At 38.5% G+C, this 23,841-nt stretch overlaps 1 protein-coding gene across 3 annotated transcripts in view; it reads right to left on the minus strand.

Moving 5' to 3' along the window:
* Window positions 1-8,126: 8,126 nt before the first annotated feature.
* Window positions 8,127-23,841, minus strand: part of LOC120415879 (unconventional myosin IC) — a 60,217-nt gene continuing 44,502 nt past the window's right edge. For all 3 annotated transcript variants that reach the window (XM_039577519.2, XM_039577518.2, XM_039577517.2), the window contains exons 2-8: window positions 22,659-22,809; window positions 22,324-22,439; window positions 21,514-22,183; window positions 11,030-12,766; window positions 10,656-10,966; window positions 10,492-10,591; window positions 8,127-9,703 (exon numbers count right to left, since the gene is read on the minus strand). In XM_039577519.2, the coding sequence (XP_039433453.1) occupies window positions 9,689-9,703; window positions 10,492-10,591; window positions 10,656-10,966; window positions 11,030-12,766; window positions 21,514-22,183; window positions 22,324-22,439; window positions 22,659-22,784 (3,075 nt within the window). In that variant the 5' untranslated portion in view covers window positions 22,785-22,809 and the 3' untranslated portion in view covers window positions 8,127-9,688. The remainder of the gene's footprint in view (window positions 9,704-10,491; window positions 10,592-10,655; window positions 10,967-11,029; window positions 12,767-21,513; window positions 22,184-22,323; window positions 22,440-22,658; window positions 22,810-23,841) is intronic.

Here is a 23,841-nt window from a genome sequence, read left to right on the forward strand (position 1 = left end):
AAATTGCGAAAAAAAATATATTTTTCGGATAAAACAGTCCAGACTCGATTATCCGAAGAACTTGGAATAATATCACTTGTGATAGTCGGATAGTTATAATTGAACTAAGATTTTTTTTATTGTCGAGCTAAGTTTGACCCCCTAAACTCCTCTAAAACGATTTAGAATTTTTAAATCCAATATTGCGACCAAAATGACGGTGATCAAATTTTGCGCCGACCCATAAGCAGTGAAGACACAGTGTATTTTTCCGAGAACATTATGATAAAAAATTCGGCAAGTCTGATATTTGACACCATGGAAGAAGGGCTCTTTCCCGATATTTTGCATGGTCTGGCGAAATATTTCGTCGGGGGGTCTAGAGCTAGATTTTTTTTTGATTTTATAGAATTTTTCTTCAGAAAAGTCGATGTAAATCGATGGGTTCATGTTTATATCCATCAAATTTCTTATGAATGTGCCTCAAGAGACACTAAATTACATGTTTGACCTTAAACTAAATGTTTCCAACCCAAATTTACCAGTTTTTTAGCTATCTTTGACATAACCTCAAAATCCAAGCTGGAAACCTCAAAACGACCGAATAAAAATCATTTCTTTGTACAATTTGTCATGAAAATACATCAACAGATTGCCCAGATACAAATTCGAGCATGAAACATTGCTAAACTTAGAGTATTTCATTTAAAAGCTATTTATTACCCAAAAGGTTCCCAACATTATTTTTTCAATTCTCAGCCTTAAAACACTATAAAACAAACATTTTCGAGTCAATCACATAGTAAAGAACCATTTTTGAACAATTTCCAAAAAAAGTAACAGTTTTGGTTTAGTACTCTGCTTATACTTAACCATATTTAATTCCCATTTAAAAAACGAACACTGTCTACTGATATATTTTTAAGGATGAAAACATTTAGCTGAAACATAAAACTTAAATAAAATTTTGATGAAATTTATGGAAATTACTTTATTAGAATCATAAAAAAAACTCAGTAGGCGGTGTTCATCGTTTAAATAAGAATTAAATTCAGAAATTTTAGAGAAAGTCACTTTTTAATTTACGAAATTGGATATATATCTGATTATATTGAACCAAAGTTGATACTTTTTTATGGAAATTGTTCAGAAAATTGTTCTCTTCAATTTGACTGATTCGAAAATGTTTTAACATACTATAGTGTTGTATGGCAGAGGATTGAAAAAAAAATGTTGAGTACCTTTTGGGTAATAAGTAGCTTCTAAATTAACTACTCTAAGTTTAGCAATGTTTTATGCTCGAATTTGTATCCGGGCAAACTGTTGATGTATATTTATGACAAATTGTACAAAGAAAAGATTTTTATTTGATCGTTTTGAGGTTTCCAGCTTGAATTTTGAGGTTATTTCAAAGAATGCTAGACAACTGGTAAATTTGGGTTGGAAACTTTTTATTTGAGGTCAAATATGTAATTTAGAGTCTCTTGAGGCACATTCATAAGAAATTTGATGGATATGAACACAAACCAATCGATTTACATCGACTTATCTGAAGAAAATTCCTATAAAATCTTCAAAAAAAAAGTTGCTCTAGACCCCCCGACGAATTATTTCGCCGGACCTTGCAAAATGTCGAGAAAGGTGTCAAATATCAGACTTGCCGAATTTTTTATCATAAGTTTGTTCTAGGAAACACGCCGTGTAAGGATCTTAAAAACATAACACCAGGGTCATATTTTGGCCCATAAGGAGCCTGCTGTGATTGAAAACTAAAAAATTTTTATTATCGATTTTCATACAAGGCCAAAAATTAAAAAAAATCCCTAGGCCGATAGGTTATGCATGGATTTTGTTCAAATTTTGGCCATCGGCCAATTTTTGCATATTAAATCGACCACTGAATGTTCATATTGATCTAAGGATTATTTTTTTGCCGATCCTTATAGAAAGCTAATAGAAAATACAAATAGAAACGCCTTTCAAGTATACGTACATGATTTTCGTTATTATATTTTTATAACGAGGTTCATACAAAATTTTCATTGAATATTTTTAGGTGCGGTAAATTTTGATAATTTTGAATTACTATAAGTATCCCAGCCTTTAACTTTAAAAATCTGCTTCAATTCGCATAATTTTCAGTATAAAAATGATTCAACAGTGTTCAGAATTCAAAATTTACTAGGACGAAAGGAAATTGTAACGATTCCATGTTTATCTCCAATGACGATCCCAAATCAAACTCGTCCCTCTGACAAAGTACCACTACAGCGAAGAGTCTTCACCGTAAAGTAAGAAATCTTTTGTTTCTGATCTCTTGAGATCCATCACATTTCTCCATGGTTCTGATTTTCTTTCAGCATGTGACTGATGTGCTGCAGCATCCTTTTTTCGAAGCCAGCCAGACACACACACAGCCAAGCATTTCCCGTGCAAACATTTAAAATATTGCCAGCCAGAATTAATTATCATCATCGGCACACAACCACACTCGCAGACCGAAAAAAAAAGAAATCGGGCGGAATCGTTCATCAATATGTTTTCTGTTTTGTGCATAATGTGTGTAGGAAGCAGCATCCAGGAGAAACCTTTTTTTCTATCTCTGTATTTTTTTTCCACTCCGAGTTTTGTTGTTATCCGTTCTTCTGTTTTTGGGCCGATCCCTTCCAACACCTCTGCGAAAGTAGCCGGTGTGGAAACGGTGACGAAATTGTATTCTTTGCACTGTATGGTAGGGTAACTGGACCGATAATCTCTTGGATAAACTGGTCAAAGAATCAAAGAGTGCTAGTCTATCTAAAGGTAGGTCGTATCGCTTGCTTATGGCGTATCCTGAAAACCCCTCTTTTTTAAATTATTGGACGAGCCTTTGAATCTTTATTTAAAAAAATGCTTTTACCAATAATGGTTAGATATAGTATAATTTATTTCCCAAAATATGTCCATTACCCTACCATCCTAGTCTTTTCCATTAGTTCCAATACTAGCAAATCATTCATTCGAAGTAACAACTATCGACATACACCGATACTCGCAGGACGAAGCGATAGTGGTGTGGAAAAGGACGAGAAAAAAACCTATTGTTCTTCAAGTTCGGCCTGCATCGCCCAGGAGCCAGTGTCGAACTCATCAGGGAATTAATTACGAGGTTTTCCCCTTCGTCGTCTTCCCGTTTTGGTCGCCTAGGTTTCTAATTTCGATGCATTTTTAAGGCTCCGGTTCGTTCGTGCTTTTTTTGTTAATGCGAGGGTTGAGGAACAAAAAAAATTAATGCACTTTTCTCGATGTGTGCTGTGCGGAGTGGTGGGAATCGACAGCAGCAGCAGCAGCCTGTGCGTCAGCGGGAATGACTGTGTCACCATAGCGAAACGGCGACAGTTTGCAGTCGATGTCGTTAAATTTTATTTTTAATGATCGTGGGCACAACTGTCTCCCCCTGAATGAACGAGGGAAAAAAACGTGTGTGTGGCAATGAGCAGCAACTCAAAGCGGGTGGAGTTCGATTGATCGGAAATGATGCAATGCGTTTTGTAATCCTTTGCTTTTTTTGATTTGTAAAATAACATACACGAAAATTCATAGTGCGTTTTTACAACGGCGTTAAATTTTTTTGAATATAAAACATAAATAAATTTTACCAATCAAGTCTTGTCAGTATTTCCAGATCGTCATAGTTTATGACTTATCGAAAAGGTATTGCAGATATCTATCTAACAAAAAAGGTCCCGGTATTATTTCATTATTTAAATTTCATCAATTAACCTCTAGAAGTTTTTTTCAATGCTTATAATTTGTTTTTTTTTCACCACAGCATACAATTTAAATACAAATTTTACCAATATTATATATTACAGTTCAGACTCGATTATCCGAAGTTCGATTATCCGAAGGTTTGTATGGGACTTCGGATAATCGAATCACGAGCAACATTTTTTGTTTCGTTTTTTTTATTTTCTTACCACATTTTAGTCAAATTTCAATGGATGAAAAAAATTGAAAAATGCATTTCAATATTTCATCACCGATATTTTGGCCGCCATCTCGGATTTAAAAAAATCTAATTCACTTAAGAATAGTTTAGGGGCCAAACAAAAAAAAGTTTTCAGACTTATTTCAAATTAAAGGGCGTTGCAAATATTTTTCAAAGTTTATGTCGCCCCCCCCCCCCCCCCCCTTCAAAATTGGTCCGAAAAATCAGGAGGCAAAAATACAATTTCCAGGTCTAATCAACTGAAAACAATCTAAAATGCATTTTTCTGCATTGATAATCATATTTAGCATGTTTGGGTTTTTTTAAATGTGTGGAATTTTTATGAAATTCCGCAAAATAAAATTTTTCGCAAAAATAAAAATTATCCTGAATACTTAGATATTTTGGAAACTAATAATAGCAAAACAATTGGACCTTTTTTCATTAAAATGTTGAAAACATGGCTCGTAATATCAATTTTTATACTTTTAAACATTTAAATTTTTAAATATTTAAATTATTAGATATTTAAATGTTTAGATATTTAAATGTTTAGATATTTAAATTTTTAGATATATGAATTTTTAGATATTTAAATTTTTAGATGTTTAAATCTTTAGATATATAAATTTTAAGATATTTAAATTTTTAGATATTTAAATTTTCAGATAATTGAATTTTCAGATATCTAAATCTTCATATATTTAAATTTTTAGATATTTAAAGTTTTAGATGTTTAAATTTTTTGATATTATTTTTTTTAAATATTTAAATTTTTTGATGTTTAATGTTTAAGATTTTTAAATTTTCAGATATTTAAATTTCAGGATATTAATTTTTTTAGATATTACCATTTTAAGATGTATTATTTTTTTTTTATTTTTAAATTTTTAGGTGTTTTAATTTTAAGGTATTCAATTTTTGGATATATAAATTTTAAGATATTTAATTTTTTAGATGATTAAGTTTTCAGATATTTGAATTTTTAGATATTTAAATTTTCAGATATTTGAATTTTCAGATATCTAAATTTTCATATATTTAAATTTTTAAGATATTTAAATTTTTTGATATTTAAATTTCTAAATATTTAAATTTTTTGATGTTTAAAGTTTAAGATTTTTAAATTTTTAGATATTTGAATTTCAGGATATTAATTTTTTTAGATATTAACATTTTAAGATATATTCTTTTTCGCCATCTCTGAAACATTATTAGCAGTTGTTGTAATACTTTAATATCGTTGCTTTTAAACAAATAATATACATTGGCGCTTACACAGCCAAATAAAAACGGTACATTAAGATATATTCAATTTTTTGATTTTTAGATGTTTTAATTTTTGTATATTTACATTTTAAGACATTCAATTTTGGATATATAAATTTTAAGATATTTAAATTTCTAGATGAATAAGTTTTCAGATATTTAAATTTTCAGATATTCAAATTTTCAGATATTTAAATTTTCAGATATTTAAATTTTCAGATATTTAAATTTTCAGATATCTGATTTTTAGTATATTTAAATTTTAAGATATTTAAATTTTTAGACATTTAAATTCTTTGATATTTAAATTTTTTGATATTTAAACTTTTTGATATTAAAATTTTTTGATATTTAAATTTTTTGATATTTAAATTTTTTGATATTTAAATTTTTTGATATTTAAATTTTTAAATATATAATTTTTTTGATGTTTAAAGTTTAAGATTTTTAAATTTTCAGATATTTAAATTTCAGGATATTAAATTTTTTAGATATATTCAATTTTTTTGATTTTTAAATTTTTAGGCGTCATTATTTTAAACTTCTCAAAGTGTCATGATTTTCTCAATGAACATGATTTTTAATCGGAAAACGGAATGCTTTTGCGGATTCTTTGGACAAAAAAAGTTGAAAAAGTTTGTAAATTATAAATAATATGTGTTTTTGAAACACAATTTAAAAAAAATCTCCAAATTTATAGGCAATTTCAGTTGAACTAATTTCGAGTAGTGCGGTGCCTGTGTGGACGCTCAGTCCTGTTTTTTCGTGTTATTTTCCGTCTCTTTTATGTCGCTGTTCGAGTGCATGGGGTGATTGGTCATTATAATTAAATAATGGCATCAGTAGTGCGGTGCCTGTGTGGACGCTCAGTCCTGTTTTTTCGTGTTATTTTCCGTCTCTTTTATGTCGCTGTTCGAGTGCATGGGGTGATTGGATTTCTTCTGATTCGTGTTGTTTTCATCTCTTTTGTGTCGCTGTTTGTGTGCATGGGGTGATTGGTCTTCTTCTTCTTCTTTTTTCTTTATTTTTAGTTCGCGCGTTCGTTGGCCAATGAGTTTATTTTTGTTCTCTTTACATAGTTTTCGATAGAAACGATCCGAATTCTTTTTTTTTCGAGACAAGCAAGTCGTATTGCTGGATTAAGTCCTTTCTATATCATCGATGATCGGAAGGCACGCCGACGAATATGTTTTAAGGCTTATGATATAAAATCATTTTAATGAATAAAGCCCTTCTTACATCACCGTTGATCGGAAGGCACGTCGACGAAGAATTTCTGGAGGATCGCGGTCGAATTAATACTATATTTAAAATTCTAGATAGCTATCTTTCGGATTCGATTGTGAGTAGCGGGACTTCGCGGTTACTATGCAACGTGTTTTTTTGGAGTCTTTTTATATTTTAAATTTATAAGTCCTTCTTTTATCATCGTTGATAGGAAGGCACGCCGCCGGTTAAGTTCGTTTAAGTTATTGTTTTAATTTCATTACAATCGGTTACGTGGTGTCCTGTTTTCTTTTCGTTTATATTCGTTGATCGTAATAATTTATTCCAACTGGCAGCTTTAGTATTGACTCATCTACTATTTTTGACATTTGCTCGCGTTATCTTAATTGTACCAACAGTAAAAATATACTGATAAGTCCAACCCATAGCACTACTGCTCGGCTGGCACGCGTTCGATAAAAAAAACTTTTTAAATAATCAATTATCTATCTTTCCGCAGCCGGCTGCCTAAGATTTAAAATTTCAACCGATAAACAAAATGCTCATGGTCACATCACTGCCACTCGTGAATCCTGACCTCATACCCATCTACTAACCCCCTCAAAACTCATGTGATACTTTGTCGGAGAAGCAGTCGATTGGGCGGTCTCTATCACTCAAGTATCGGACTAACATTCCCATCCACTTCCCCGTGACCCTACCACTGGTCGTGGCCGGCGCCGGTATTGATCAGCATGGGCCTTTGAGAAGTTGCGAAGCGAGGAAAGATAGCACCCACTTATCTTCCACGGCTCGTGGATGTAACTTCTGGAGGTCCTGGTCAATAACGGAGTAGCAACTGCGGGTGGGCACCTATGCTTATGCTTATGCTTAATTTCAGTTGAACTAATTTCATGTGAAATGTGAAAGCTTGCGATTCGTGCTTCGAATTTAGTATAAAATGCAATATAAATCGATAATTTTATAAACAAAACTAGTTTTAGCAAATTTCAGGCAAAATTCGACTTTTAACAATTTTACCTAAAATTTATATGTATTTTGCTAAAAAGCTTATACACTTAGTTAAGTAAATATAAACATTATGGTGATGGTACATTTAGCGTACAAATAAAGTTTGAACATCATAAATATGATTTTAACAAGAAAAACTATGACTATCAAAGTCACCCCGGAATTAAAACTAAGAATTTTTAACGTAACTATTTTCCTAAACATTATTGGAAAAAACTTTTTTCCGAAATAGTGCATGGACTTTGTGTGGTCTATCCCAGTACATGTTTTAAAAATAATAATCTTGAGAAAAACCTTACCTATTGTATAATATTCTAAAAATAAATTAAAATCCTATTAAAGTCACCCCGGTTTACGGTACTTAAATTTTTAGATTTTAAGATTTTAAGATTTTTAGATTTTTAAAGTTTTAGAGTTTTAGAGTTTTAGATTTTCAGATTTTTAGATTTTAAATTATTTTTTTTACAATTATTTTGATATTAAAAATTTATGATTTTTTGGATTTAGATATAAAGAGGCTTCTACCATAAGTTCATCAGCAAACTGATAGGATTCTGAAATTTTACAAATGAACCTGATTGTTATTGTGGAAAATGATGTTTTTTGTCGCACCAGATGGAACAGTTTTCAATATTCTGGGATATTTCGGACTAAATACAAAAATGAAATATCTATTTTAACTTTGAAACATTTTATTTACAAATCTATCTTACTGCTATCGAAGTTTTCTCCAGTTGCTGATCTAATTTGTAAGTGGAATTTAAAAAAATGCTGTCATCTCTCATCCTCTCTTCTGTTGTGTCGATGCAAGTGCAAAAACTTTACTAAAAAGATGATTCCACATTCTCCAAAAAATGGTTCCTTCAGGATTACTCTCGTGTTTACACTTGGAGACCTTCGGCTGTTGTTGTAATAAACCTTTCGATTTCGTCTTCTTCTGCATCGCGCACGTCAGGATTAAAATCTCGCTGCCGGAAATGACATCCTTTCAGTCGCCTCGTCAGCGAGAGAGAGAACGAGAGGACAGCAGCCCGGCTCAGACGTAATAATTAATGGTTGTTATGGTTCATAAAAGTATACAATTGCGCGCGCTCAGTGAAGGCAGCTAATGGTATATGTTACGTTATGTATGTGTGTGTGTGTAATTGTAAGTGTGTATGTATGCTTAAAAAAATGTGTCCCCTTCATCTAAAGGCAGGATTTTTGCTTTGTTCTTTATCAATTCTCTCGCACCCATCCCTTCTCAAACTCAAACTGACTTCCTTGCTCTTAGTTTTAGGGTTAGAAATCCCACTTTTTGGGTGAAAAACGTTGAATTTATTGATATTGGGAATATTGGTTTTTTGGCCGCGTGTGGCTTCTGCATTTTAATGGTATTGCGCGAGAGGGGCGCGGCACACGAAGGGAAAATCGTTTGCGGTAGAACGTGGTAAGGGATTCCACCGGCTGAAAGTGATATTTCTCTCCGTGTCCATGGAGTTTTGGCTCGTGCCCGTTTTTAAAATCTTGTCGAATTGGCAGGCAAATCATAGCGCGTTGCTTTTTTTCATTATTATTTGAGAAGGGTTGTTCAAGATTTGCGCGTACGAGGGGACTCAATTTTTTTTGTTCATCTTCTTCTGTGACTGAGACTAACTAAAATCATAAAGGTTCGCGTTCGCGTGCCCAAAATCTCCGCACGGAATAAATAACAGAGCAATCGATAGAGGTTAGCAGATAAGGATTATTTGTTGGGATATTTGTGTGAATGGATATTTAAATTCTACTGGCTAGCTGAAAGTTTTATCTTTTGCTTCGTGTAAATTTGTGTTTGTGTGTGCCTTGCTCGACGAGGTAAAACTAGATTAAAAGAATCGTTTCCATAAGGATATATGTATTAAATAGACAGAAAATATAATGGTTTCAAATTCACCCCTTCTACCATCGCATGGCACTTGATAGCTCTTCTACCGATTTAAAAAAAATGCTACTATCCTAACTCGAAAATTTTGTAACTTCTTCGTTGCGCACAGCTCCTAAATGTAACAGGTTGAAATTTCGCTTAACTAACAATTTTTTCGTTAAGGCCTAAGTACACACAGGTTTTGAAGTACATTTGTAGTGTTTGTTGTTTGTAGATCAGCCATGCTCTCTAGCTCCGACTTTTGAAACCCGGCTCGGTTGATGAAGTACGATTTGCTCTCTCTCTCACACTCTCGTTGTGGTTTGTTCCAAAGAATGGTTGGCCCTGGTTCATTGTCCTGCAATCTGTGGGGGATATTGAAAAGTATGTACATCTTTTGTCAGAAAAATGTGTAATTTCACCTATTTTCTGGTGTAATGTCACTTTTTCAGTCTAAATTGAGGTAAAATTGCATCATAAAAAAGATAATATTCAACCCTCAAAATTTACACAACATTCACTGTGCAAATTAACATTTATCTATATATAAAATTTCGACGGTTTTGTTCGAACGCGAATCAATTCAACACGGAACGTCGGATCGAGTTGCTCTTTGTTGCGTTGAGTTCGTATAAGCCCAAGGAAGGTTCTTACGCTAACTAATTGACACTTTGGCCACTCTGGAACCGATTCCGGCAAATTGTATGGAGAAAGTTACGTAAAATCATATTTTGATCACAGGAGACTGAATAAGCAAAAAAATTGGTAAAACTCCAGGATTATAACTTTTTTTGTTTCTTTTGCGGCATTTCTTAATTTTTTTAGTTTTATTTTCATTTTTTTAAATTTGTTTGTTGTTTTTTAAAATGTAAAACTTTAAGAATTTTAAGAATTTTAAGAATTTTAAAAATTTTAAGAATTTTAAGAATTTTAAGAATTTTAAGAATTTTAAGAATTTTAAGAATTTTAAGAATCTTAAGAATTTTATAAATTTTAGAATTTAAAGAATTTAAAGAATTTAAAGAATTTAAAGAATTTAAAGAATTTTGAGAATTATCAGAATTTTAGGAATTTTATGTTTGAAAAAATATGATTTTTTTTGCTCAAAATTCCTTTGAAACATCGAAAGTTGTCGTGCAGCTACAATACTTACAACCAACAGATTTCCGCTCTTGGCTCGGGTAATACTGGGCTGCGGTCCGGTCTGGATCTCGATCACACCGGTTTTGCCTCTGACTAGATTGTGCGAAAGTCTAAAAAAATAAAACAAAAGATTAGACAAGATCAACGATTCAAACAACATTCGCCTCCACTCACGATCCCGTCTCGACGATGTTCACGATGGTCCGGTTCTTGGTGACGTCCAGGATCCAGATGCAGCACTCGATAATGTCCGGCACGTCCAGGATGAGGTCGCCCTTGTCCTTCTTGAGCTCGAGCGGAATCCTGATCAGCATGATGCCGTCCCGCTCGCTGGTGATGCAGAAATCGACCTTGTCCAGCGGGAGGCGATGCTTCTGCTTGTACGTTTTGCCATCGAGCAGATACACGGCCTTGTCCGTCAGGAGGAAGAACCGTTCGCGCGGTTTGTAGCCGCGCCGGTCGTACTTGATCACCGGGGTGGAGTACTAGAATGAAGGTTGGGGGAGTAGGTATTAAAGAATCATGGAGAAATATGGTTTGATACTCACGTGCAACTTTTCGCTGTTCATCTGCGTCACCACAAAGTTTCCGATGGGGGTCGCGTGTGCCTTGGAAATCCGGTCGTCCATGAACCACGGGCCGACACTTTCCGGGTAGCTCTTCTTGTGGCCCTTGAAGGTGTCCTGCGAGAGGACCTTCAGCTCGAACTGTTTCTTCTTTTCGGGGGAGAGCGCAACGCGGTACAGTCGGGCCAGGTGGAGTTTGTGCAGCCGTCGCAGAATGGAGGACGCTTCCAGGCAGTGCTTCGGTGCCGGGATCCAGGTGTGGTTCATGAACGTGTTGGGGAGGCTCTTGGCCAGTTTGTTCAGCCAGTGACGCTTGGTGTGCTCGATGAAGGACTTGTTGCACTCGCTGGGTTCGTCCTGCCGGGTGATGAAGCCCTTGATGAAGAACCGGATCTTGTCGGCGGCAGCTCGGCGGCGTTTGCGCTCTTGGATGGCGAGGTAACGCCGGATGTACGTCTGGCCGCGTACAATCTTAGCGTAAGTTTCCAGGTAGATCTGACGCTGGCGGCGGCCCTTCCAGCGGGCCTGAATGATGGACGCCAGGTAGTGCTTCTGGGCTTGGAATGCATCTTCGGTTTCGAACAGCGTTTTGGGCAATCGAATGAAGATCTTCGTCTTGCCCATGCGGTAGTCGTCTTTTTCGTAACCCAACTCGCAGGCCAGAATCTGGACGCCTTCCTTCGCTGGACCGTGGTAGTGGGGCCAAGTTTGTCTACTCAGACACTTGTACCGCTGCAGGAACAGTTCGTACGTGCGTCGATACGCGAAACCTGCTCGGCGAACTCGCAGATTCTCCATCAATCCAAGATATTTAACCTGGTGACGAACCAACTCCACGTCAAAGTGTCCGTGAGCTTGCATGTCGTTCGGCTTGATGCAACGAATGTACGACGGTTCCTTGCACATCAGAATGTCCATCAGATTGTTCAGCGAGTTCTTGAACTGGGTAACCGCAGTTTCCGGACGCTTCTTGCTCGAAATGTCCGACGAAGGGAAGCACTTGGTAATGATTTCATTCTTACAGCTCGCCATCGCCTCCTTCAAGTCCCTGAACAACAGATCGTTGTTCTTGTCCAAGAAGCCATGCACATTGTACGTCACATCCCCGGCATAGTGAACCAGCCTGAACTCATCCCGACCCAGCGTCTTCTGTACCGTTGTCGAAGCTCGGCTGTGACAGATGTAGTGCGCATGTTCACCCAAGTTATCATTCATCTTCCGCAAGAAGCTCAAATCCGTCGGATCCCCCGGACGCAGACACTCCTCGTCCATCAGCGCAATAATACCCTTGTGCTTCTCCTCAATCAAATTACAAATCACCTTATTGTCAAAGTACTGCACCGGTTCCCACTCGATACCCTCCCGCAAATACTCCTCCTGCTCCTGCTTCAGCGTCAACTCGATAAACAACTGCTGCAGCTTCTCGTTGCAAAAGTTGATGCAAAACTGCTCGAAACTGTTCTTCCGGAATATCTCGAACCCGTAAATGTCCAGAATGCCCATCACGCTGTTCTTCTTGGCGATGTGGGCGGCGTGCAGCGACGTGTTGATCCGCGACACCAGCCACGTGAACAGCCGATCGTACACGGCCTTCGCCAGGGCGTCCCGCGCGTAGATGGCCATGTCGCGGTTCAGCGGGCTCGTCACAATGTCGCCGCGTGCTTCGATCGTCCGATGGGTGAAGGCGCTGCGCAGCTGGTCCAGCTCGCAGCCCAGGAGCTGAAAGGGGGATGATTAAGCTTGAATTAATTTTCTTTAGAGGCTTCAGAGGACATTTATAGGTTTATGATTTTTTTTTCTAAGAATCTATAAAATGTATTCAACATTCAGAAATGTGGTGTTATTTGAACATTCATGCTCAAGCTTAACTCAGCTCAACGAATCCTCTTTTTGATAATCCTATGTTTCATCTAACCTATGGCATTCTCCAAGATCTCTTTGGAAGATTGGCCGCGTTAGGGTTTTATTAGATAAGATTATAAAATTCTCTCTGTAAAAAACTTTTCTCGAAAACACAATAATTCTACTACTATCTGTCTAGTGACGCCAATTTATGAATTTATTGAACATTTCCTGAGTTTTTTTTAAAAGGTCCTATAAGCTATTTTTAAGGCCAGTGATTTTTCGCGATTTCGCGGAAGCTGCGTGAAATTGGCCCTCGGCCGTGAAATTTTGCAAATACCGCGAAATGCCGCGAAATTGGAAATTATTTGGTGTAAAATTGCTCATACGAACAATTCGCAACATTTCTAACATGCAATTAGGAACTCATTTTTGAACATATTGTTTATGCAAATGTTTAAAGAATATTGATAATTGTTTGTAAATTTCAAGCAAAATAAACTTTGGTTATAACATGCCATCCCGGGCAGACGGTAATAACAAAATGCATGCCATTTCAATAACAAATACTGTTAAAATAACAGAAATTGTTATGGAAACTTCTTGAAAAATCCATTTTTGCATAAGGGATTAATAACAGTTTATGTTATCATAACAAAATTTGTTATTGGTCTGATATTGGTTGAAATCCAAAACAACTTTGGAATAACATTTCTTGTTTGAAGAATATCTCCAAATGTTATTGGGATGATCGGATTAGTTGTTAAAATAACAAAAAATAATAACAAAGATTTGTTCGAAGAATAACTAAAAATGTTACTAGTCTGTTATTACAAACGTCGAATAACAAATCTTGTTATAAAAAACAAAAAATGTTATTGGCCTAGTATTTTCAAATAACAAAAAATGTTATTCCCAAGTTATTTCCGTCTGCTCGGGATGGATAAAATAGTATATCACACAAAGTTGAAACAGAATCTGCAGTGAATGAACATGCAGTGAATGAAAATGCAGAGTAGTTAGGGTTATTCCGTATTCACATTTTTGAACTTTTTTTTTTCAAGCGCAGGGAAAGTTATACTGAAGTTAATCTTTTATTCATAAATGAAGTTTTTACTATTCAATTTGGTTTAAAATACAACAAATCGATGCCTCTGTGCTCTTTTGTACTAGGCTTGCTAGGAAGAGATCATAAGGACATAAAAATGTTAAAAAATAACTCACTTTCACTGTTGCCGAAAAACCATGAGCAAAACAGGTTAAATTTTATTTCTTTCATTTTACAGATTTTGCCTTTGGTGAATAATTTGTTCAGGATGTGCTTCGTTTATAAGATATTTTATCAAATTAAATTTCTGCAGATGAAAATTCATTAAGAACACATTTTTGCATTGATTGTTTGTAGATTTTAGAGTACCGTGAAATTTCAATGTTTTGAAATTGGCATGTACCGAAATTTCATTTTTTTGCCGTGAAAAATCACTAGCTATTGTATTTCATATCTCGAGTTCTTTTTTTGAATAGGTCCTATAAACATATGAAACACAATATCTTCTAGGATCTTTTTAAAAAAAACTCTAGATATATTTATACAGCAATTCCCCACGAAAACAGTATGACTGTTATTGTAAGATCTAAATTTTAAAGTTACCGCAGTTTTGATGAAAAAAATAATATTTTTTCACATTTTCGTTCTTTTCCCAGTTTTTATGTTCTAAAAATGGTATCTCGGAATCATGTAATAACAACTTCACAATTTTTTTATCCGATAACTGAGAATTCGATAAATATCATTTCAGGCATGTTCTCTTTGGTCCCGAGACTTTCAAAACAGCATTTTGTAATTAATTTGTAATTTGTAATTTATTGGAAACGATAGCCTGTTAGTATAATACTTTTTATCAGGTTAAGGAAGGACGTTGTGATGATTACTTTAGATCCAAAATAAACGAAACAAATTAACACCTAGATCTAGTTTTGTAGATGACTTCTCAAAGAACTTTTGAATGCTGATAAAGTTGGTTTGACCTTAACTTCTGTTGGTAGATTGTTCCAGCTTGAGATCCCAGCAATTAGCACACTTTTCCCACTTGACGTCGTGTGCTGCGGGACAATCAGCGATCGCGTTCGTTGCTGCTGGCCGTGGACAAGGTGATCCAGAATGTACTCCGGCAGGTCGTTGTTATAGCCCCGCCGCATAAAGCAGCAGGTCCGGAAGTAGTAGTTCGCAGGCAAGTCGTGTCCGAGGATGGTGTGCCGTACATCTGCTGTAGTGTCACGGCGTCGCAGGTTGTACACGAAGCGTACTGCGGACTTGTAGCACCGGTGCAGTTGGTTCTTGAGCGCTACCGACAGTCCGTGATAGTACACGATGTCACAGTAAGTGAAAAACGGCACCACTACCGCCTGCACCAGCTTGCGCCGTGTTGGCCTCGAAAGCACACCAGCAAAACGGCGGAAAGTTCTCAGCGTGTTGTAGGATTTTTGTACGACGCTGTTTACCTGATGCTCCCAGGTCATCCAACTGTCCATTTCCAGCCCAAGGTTGGTGACTTTGTCTGTGATCGGCACCACTTCCCCACAGAACAAGATGTTCGTCCGGGGCACAACTTCAGCAGCTCGGCGAAAAATAATAGCTTGCGTTTTTTTCGGATTCGGGTACAGGTGGTTCCGTGAAGCCCAACTTGCGATGGTAGCCAAATCCACGTTGATCGCAGCGATCAGTCGGTCGACTTCGGCGATTTCCCCCGAAATGTAGATTTGCAAGTCGTCAGCGTAGAGCTGGTACTTACATTTGAGGGAGGCTGGCAAACTGTTTATATAAAGGCTGAAGAGAAGTGCGCTTAGACAGGACCCCTGGGGAGTACCATCTGTAACCTCTCGCACCGCAGATAGCGCACTGCCGTGCCGGACCGATTGCTTCCTTCCTCGCAGAAACGACGAAACCAACTCACAAGCAGGCCCGGAGAACTGAAATTCTCGGTTGAGTTTGGCTGCCAGCAGGTGATGGTCGACACAGTTGAAGGCCAGCGAAAAATCCACCAGCACCATAGCCGTGCAGCGACCCGCGTCCAGGTTGCCGTAGATGTCGTGGGTGACCTTTGCCAAAGCAGTTGTTGTTCCGTAGCCCTTTCTGTAGCCGGATTGGTTGCGCGCTAGTAGGCGGTTGTTAGGGTTATCCAAGTGTTCGGTGATCTGGTTGAGCAGGATCTTTTCCAGCACTTTGGAAACGGCAGGCAGAACACTGATAGGGCGGTAGTCTTTTGGCAGAGCTGGGTTGGACGTTTTCGGGATGGGGGTCACGATCGCCGTTTTCCACAGCGCAGGGAAAGTCCGAGAGTCGATGATGGCGTTGAACAGATGGCAGAGTACTGGCAGAATGAACGGGCACAGCATCTTGAGGAACGAGATAGGGATACCATCTGTTCCGGTTGCGTTCGTGTCGATCTCGAAGATCTTCCTGCAGATTTCCTCCACGCTGGTATGGCGAAAACTGAACCCGTTTGCACCGTGATCAATCGCTGTTCTGTGATTAGGTGCTCTTGGTGCGCTTCGTTGGGTTGCAGCAGGTCCCAGTCGACGGTGACCGTCCGAAAAGAAGTTGTTCAACTCGTCCGCGCTGATATCTGCTGACGATGAGCACTGCTTTGTTGAGTTGTGGATACCATCTCGCTTCAGATTCGACCACAGTTTCTTTGCCGGGAGATCGTGCGAAAAGTTGAGCTCTGCATATCGCTTCTTCGCTGCGAAGATCAAAGAGCTCGCGCGGTCTCGTTTGCGCTCGAAATCAAGCCACTGGACGTCGCCTCTTGTTCTGTTCGGGTTGCGTGCGTAGAGCTTGAGAGCCAGATTTCTCAACTCAACGGCTTCTTTGATCTGCTGGGTGATCCACGGCGTCCGTTCGTCTCGAATGGTAACGGTTCGCTCAGGAGCGTGCGCGTCCAGCAAGGAGGTCAGCTCCGAGTTCAACACCGTAGCCTTCTCGTTTATGTCCGCCGACCCAAAAAGTCGTCGAAGATCCTTGGCCTGGAAGTCCGCCTGCAGCTGCAGCTGGTCGATGTTACGAAAATTTCGTGCACGAATCGTCCGTTGACACGTGCGATGTACCCGAATGTCGGCAACCAGATAAACGACTTCGTGATCGGAGATATTGCTGACCGACGTTGCTTTCGCCTTTTTGATGTACTGGGGACCATCCGTAATCAAAAGGTCAATCGTGGTTGACGATGTATCGGTGATTCGAGTAGGACCGGTGTGGAGAACTGTGAGATTGAAGGCAGCGTGAATACGGTGGAGGGCGGTTAGATTCACTGACGGCGAGCCTGCCGCCACATTGATGTTGAAGTCTCCGACTATGTACGTCCTGTCGAAGCCAAAATCCAGCATGTCGAGCAGGACCTTCTCGTAGTGCTGGCTGAAGTTTGGATTTGTACACGACGGGTTGTACAGCACGGCTACCCCAATACTCAGCTCGTTGACCTTGATCTGGACCACCATATACTCAACCCTCGAAGCAATCGGAGATGCGACGTCGTGGGTAGATTTGATGACTGTTGTTGCTTTGAGGCCATGGCGTACATAGAGTCCCACTCCTCCACAGGCCTTCGACCCACGCCCGCGTCCGGCGGGGAGAGAGTGCCGGAAGAAATTGTAGGCAGGAACTCGAACTGGTCCCACCGGGGAGGAAGTCTTCATTTTCGTTTCAGTCACCGCGAAAACGTGGTACTGAGTTTTGTCTAGCTCGATCTTGACACCATCGATATGGTGTTCTAGGCCTCGGACATTTAAATGCCCGACGCGGAAGTGTGTGTAGTTGTTTGGCATGCTTACATGAGGAAACGTCAGCGACAGTGTGCAGCTAGCAGTGCGAGGATGTGGAGACGTTCGCCGTGCAGTCGAAGAAGACAGACGACGAATCTCCAACGTTTAACACATTCGTAAGCTCGCAGAGTTGATCAGCTGTCTCGATGGGGATGTACCGCTTCTGGCCTGGAAGTAGCACCGAGACCCGATCGTTCCGGATGAACACCGATTTCACCGCCTTGTTCTGCTTCAGCCGTAGAGCGAAGTTACGCAGCCTGAAGGTATTCACCGATAACATCTCGTTCAAAGTAAACCGGTAATCGAGTTCAGGGCCGCCTCTGAGGTTGCATAGCTTAGCTTCGTGGTGCATGTTGAAATACCTTCGGAGAACTGCCTGTCTCGCCTCAACGTTGTCAAAGACGACCACAATCGTCGGCGAGATGGTTCGATCCGTCCACTTTGAAGGCTTCACCGGTAACCGGAAGCAGCTGGTGACGTGTTTCGACTCATTCTGGCTGTCGAGAAGAGCAAGGACGTTCTCCACAAGCGAACGGACACATTCGCCTTCCTTGAACGGTATTTTGTTGACAGCGAGCCGGAATGAGTTCACCGACTGGGAGCAGGTACTGGCCAGTTTTGCTCCTTTTTCGATGATATCGAGTTTCTCGCCAATGTTGTTGACGAGGCGATCTTGGGCGGCACGTTGAGTCTCGACTCGGTCCTCGCTGTGAAGCTGGTTCCGGAACCTGTCCAGTTGTTTCTTATTGGAGACTTTTACGGCTTCTAGCTCTGCTTGCAGCTTGGCGATCTGTGAAGACAACTCCTGGATGGTTTTTGTAAGCGCGTCCAGATCACCACCAACGGTTGGAGTAGGGGTCACTTTCGGAAAGAGGCATCCGCGGACGCAGCACTTTTCACAGAGGAAATGTAAATCGTCGACCTTTTCCATTTGTTCCTTGTTGATCCGGACGCAGACGGGGTGGAACCAGGTATCACACGCATCGCATGCAATCCAGTCCGTCTTCTTCGCCTTCTTTGCCTTCTTCGCTCTACCCTTCGACGGGGAGGAGTTGCGGTGGCAGATGTTGCATTTGATGTCGTCATCACCCACATCCATGTTTCACTGTGATACAGCACACTACGACACTGACACGACGCTGACGTTTCGAGAAAACACACACACTAGCACATAGAACCGCTTGCCAAACGCGGTGAAAAAATCGCGAAAAGTCCGATTTTCCGCGGTACAGACGGCCACAAACACTTTATCCGACGAGAACCGGTTCCAATGCTTTTGGGGGAACACTTTTCGGCCCGAAAAAACTTCGCCGGATGCAGGAAATAACGAAACTTTTGCAGCGAGTTTTCGTGCTGCTGTCACTTCCGCGTGTTGTTGTTGTTGTTGTTGTTTTAAGTTTCCTTTCGATTTTTTCAAATGTTAGGCTTGATTTTTGAACATTTTAACTATTTTTCCTTAAATACTTTTTGGTTTTTGAGAAAATTGACAAAAATGGCAAATTTTTTTGGACACTCCAACATGGCGTAGTTCGCCCTAATGGCAAAAAGCCCGATTAGAGAACATTTTTTCGAACCATGCTGTTTTCGTGGGGAGCTACTGTACAAAAGTTAAAAAAAAACTCTACATTTTCTTTACTTAACACTTATTTTTTTTCCAAAACACTGTTTTTGAAAATCGAGCAGTTCTCTCAGATCCGGCTGAAACTTTTTTGGTGCCTTCGATATGCCCAAAGAAGCCATTTTGCATCATTAGTTTGTCCATATAAATTTCCATAAAAATTTGGCAGCTGTCCATACAAAAATGATGTATGAAAATTCAAAAATCTGTATCTTTTGAAGGAATTTTTTAATCGATTTGGTGTCTTGGGCAAAGTTGTAGGTATGGATACGGACTACACTAAAAAGAATGATACAAGGTAAAAAAAATAGTGATTTTTTATTTATTTTTTTGTCACTAAAACTTGATTTGCAAAAACAAACACTATTTTTATTTTTTTTTAATGTTTTGATATGTTTTAGGGAACATAAAATGCCAACTTTTCAGAAATTTCCAGGTTGTGCAAAAAATCTTTGACCGAGTTATGAATTTTTGAATCAATTCTGATTTTTTTCAAAAAATCAAAATATTGGTCGCAAATTTTTTTCAATATCATTTTTCGATGTTAATTTAAATTTGCAATTAAAAAGTACTTTATTGAAATTTTCATAAAGTGCACCGTTTTCAAGTTAAATCCATTCTTAGGTAACTTTTTTGAAAATAGTCGCAGTTTTTCATTTTTTTTAATTAGTGCACATGTTTGCCCACATTTGAAAAAACTATTTTTGAAAAGCTGAGAAAATTCTCAATATTTTGCTTTTTTTGAACTTTGTTGCTACGATCCTTAGTTGCTGAGCAAAGGTTTAAAAACAGGAAAATTGATGTTTTATAAGTCTCACCCAAACAACCCACCATTTTCTAATGTCGATATCTCAGCAACTTATGGTCCGATTTTCAATATTAAAATGTGAAACATTCGTGAAATTTTCTGATCTTTTCGAAAAAAATATTTTCAAAATTTTCAAACCAAGACTAACATTTCAAAAGGGCTAAACATTCAATATTACGCCTCAGCAACTAAGTGTCGTATCAACAAAATTCAAAAAAGCAATTTATAGAGAATTTTCTCAGCCTTTCAAAAAAATTTTTTTCAAAAGTGGGTAAACATGTGCACTAATTAAAAAAAAATGAAACACTGCGACTATATTCATAAAAATTACCTAAGAATGGCTATAACTTGAAAACGGTGCACTTTATGAAAATTTCAATAAAGTACTTTTTAATTGCAAATTTAAATTAACATCGAAAAATGATATTGAAAAAAATTTGCGACCAATATTTTGATTTTTTGAAAAAAATCCGAATTGATTCAAAAATTCATAACTCGGTCAAAGATTTTTTGCACAACCTGGAAATTTCTGAAAAGTTGGCATTTTATGTTCCCTAAAACATATAAAAAAATAGTTTTTTTTTGCAAATCAAGTTTTAGTGATTTTTTTCAGTTGAGTCCTTATCCATACCTACAACTTTGCTCAAGACACCATATCGATCAAAAAATTCCTTCAAAAGATACAGATTTTTGAATTTTCATCACTTTTTGTATGGACAGCTGCCAAATTTGTATGGAAATTTCTATGGACAAACTAATGATGAAAAATTGCTTCTTTGGGCATGCCGAAGCCACCAAAAAAGTTTCAGCTGGATAAAAAAATACAAAAATTAAAATAAAAAAAAAAGATCGATTTCGTGGAGAACTGCTCAATGCTAGGTTTTTACATTTTTCAGTATGAATGGCATACGAAAATTAGTATGATTTTAAACCTATGAAGTTTTTTTTTGTACAAAATACTATAGTTTTTAAAAAAATATAGTATTCTTGATACTATTTTTTTTAATACATATAAAAATGAAGTGTAGCACGAGTCCTGTTTTTTTTTACAAAATACTGGTTTCAAACTGTTCACACTCTCATATTTTTTCGTGAAAGTATTATTAATTAGTATTTTTTCCTTCTCTTGGTAAACAATTAGTAAACAGCAGTACTAGGAAAAAATATTGTAACTTGAATATCAACCAATCCAACTGAATTGAGTGTAGTGATAATTTACTGAAAATTGAATGTTTCAAAATGTTATTTTGTTAAAAAAACAGATTGATTTTTGAAAATTACGATACTTTGTGAAAATATAAAAATGTCCAGTGGAGATGAAAATAAACCAAAATGTGTTTATGTTCAATCTCTAAACATCAAACAAAGATCATTTACCTTCGCAATCGCCGTCACCGACTCCGGCTTCAGAATCTTCGCCCGACCCTCCTCCTCGGTGAAGCCCACGTTGCCCATGTGCAACACACTGGCCACAATGTCCAGAATGAGCCGCTGCTCCTCGTCCGGAATCTCAATCACCGCCATGGCCTTCTGCACCTGGCGGAAGTTTTCCGCGTCGCGGATGCCCGCACTGTGCCCGTTGTCCCCGTCCGACAGGTAGTAGTACGTGTCCAGCTTGCGCTTCAGGTGCAACTCCTGCAGCAACGCGTCGTCCGCGCCGGCCAGCAGCTGGTAGAAGATGTGAAAGTTCCGCTCGCCGCCACTCTGGTGCACCACCCGGCTCTTCTCGAGCAGGTAGTTCAGGATGTTACCGCCCTCGGGCGCGCCCCGGAAGTCAAACTGCACGTCCATGTACTTGCCAAAGCGGGACGAGTTGTCGTTGCGGTTGGTTTTGGCATTGCCGAACGCCTCCAGCACCGGATTGCTCTGCAGCAGTTTGTCCTTGACGCCCTCGACGCTGGTCGTGTGCCCGGTGGCGGCGGCAATGAACTGCAGGACCTTCTTGGACGCCTCCGTCTTGCCCGAGCCGCTCTCGCCCGAGATGAGGATGCACTGGCCGCGGTTCTCCTCGGTCAACGAACGGTACGCGTTGTCACTCAAGGCAAAGCTGTCGGGGGATTTGAGATGATTGGGGTTATTTTTAGAACAGTTCTGAACCAAGTAACGAAAATAGTGCTTGTGCATGATGTCTCGCAAGTCTCGCTGCAGCGTTGACAGTCCAGCCAGAGTCTTATTTTGAACACTTACACGTGGGGTGGTGCTTCGAAGAAGTGTCGTTTCCGGTACTCTTTGACGTCATCTTCCGTGTAGATCGGTAGCTCCTTGTACGGGTTGACGGAAATCAGTACGTGGCCGATGTAGGTCTGCAAAAAAACAAAGAAAAGGGTTGAACCCGCGTCAGTCAATCGAAGGGGGGAAATTCGATCCAGTTGAAATCAAGTCGAGGGTCTAACGGTCGGCAAAAGGTTTGCGGTGTCGAATTGCACAAATCCGAGGAGTGTCGATGACCTCCGACTTCAGTATTGCACCAGTTGGTACCAACAAAACAAACAAATGCTACCAATTGGTGAACTCAGACTTACGTAGATGAGGTTCTCCTGGAAGCGCTTCTTTAGATTGTCGATGAACGCGTCCTCGCTCTGGTAGTTTTCAAGCAGGACCTGATCCTGCAGCCCGACCCTGTCGCGATCATGGAGTCCCCGTTCCATGTTTATGCCGAATTTTGGCGAGTTTCTGTAAAAAAAGCAGAAAAAAAAGAAAACTTAAATCATTAATTGATTGTACGTGCCAAAAGTGGGTTAGACCACAAAACCGCAACCTTTTTATTAGATTTCCCAAGAACACAACTCTTAAGCTACCGCACCGGCACCTTAAACATTTCTCCCACAGTAGAAAAAATAACAGACACAAAAAACCCCATTGTCGACCACTTTTATGGAGGCGTCTTGTTTCGCGCAAAATTGGTGTGACCACAAAACTACCTCTTAGCTACCTATAGTCGTACTGCAGCTGCTGGTACTAAAAATTAAAATTAACGCTTCGGTCAACACCCGCACCTAAAACAGGGCCTTGAAGGAGCTAGGCATTGGGAGAGACCAATGGTCATGAGCACGAAAGTAAGAGCCCACTCCCAAACTAGATAAGATGAAAGATGAGCTAGTGCGATGGTCCACTAATCCATTATTTGCGCGTAATGAGGCCTTAAGCCGCGCGGATGTGCGAAGGTGTGACGTTTACAAGCTATGAAATGAGAAAATTTTAAGTTTTTATGTCTATTTATGTATTTTGCCGTTTTTTATCATTTTGAAAAAGTTTTTTAAATATTTATTCGTAATAGTAAATAATAAAGCAAATTTGGAAGGAGTAAATTTTATCGGTGTAAATGTTTTTTTTTTTTTTTTTTTTGTGCAAAGTTGTAAGTGTTGATTAAGACTTTTTTATTATTGACCCTGAGTTAGGCCATGACTCTTTTTACTTGGAAGACGATATTCGAAGAAAAACGACAAGACGGGATCCCGTCTGTGATCTGGTGATTTTTTTTTTCGCTTCTTAACCACTTGATACTACCAGTTGTCGTTTTTCGTTGATTAGGACTATTCAGGAAAAAGTCTCACTGAAAAAATACTCATTTTCAAATAATTCAACATTTGAAAGAAAAAAGTGTTCTAAAATGCATTTTCCACTATGCTATGCCCACATATGCTACAGCTGATTGCACTTGAATTTCGATTGAAATTTTCTAGTTTTTGAAAAAACTATTTGTTT

This window comes from Culex pipiens, chromosome 2, assembly GCF_016801865.2.
Source record: "Culex pipiens pallens isolate TS chromosome 2, TS_CPP_V2, whole genome shotgun sequence".
In the NCBI taxonomy this organism is placed as follows: domain Eukaryota; kingdom Metazoa; phylum Arthropoda; class Insecta; order Diptera; family Culicidae; genus Culex; species Culex pipiens.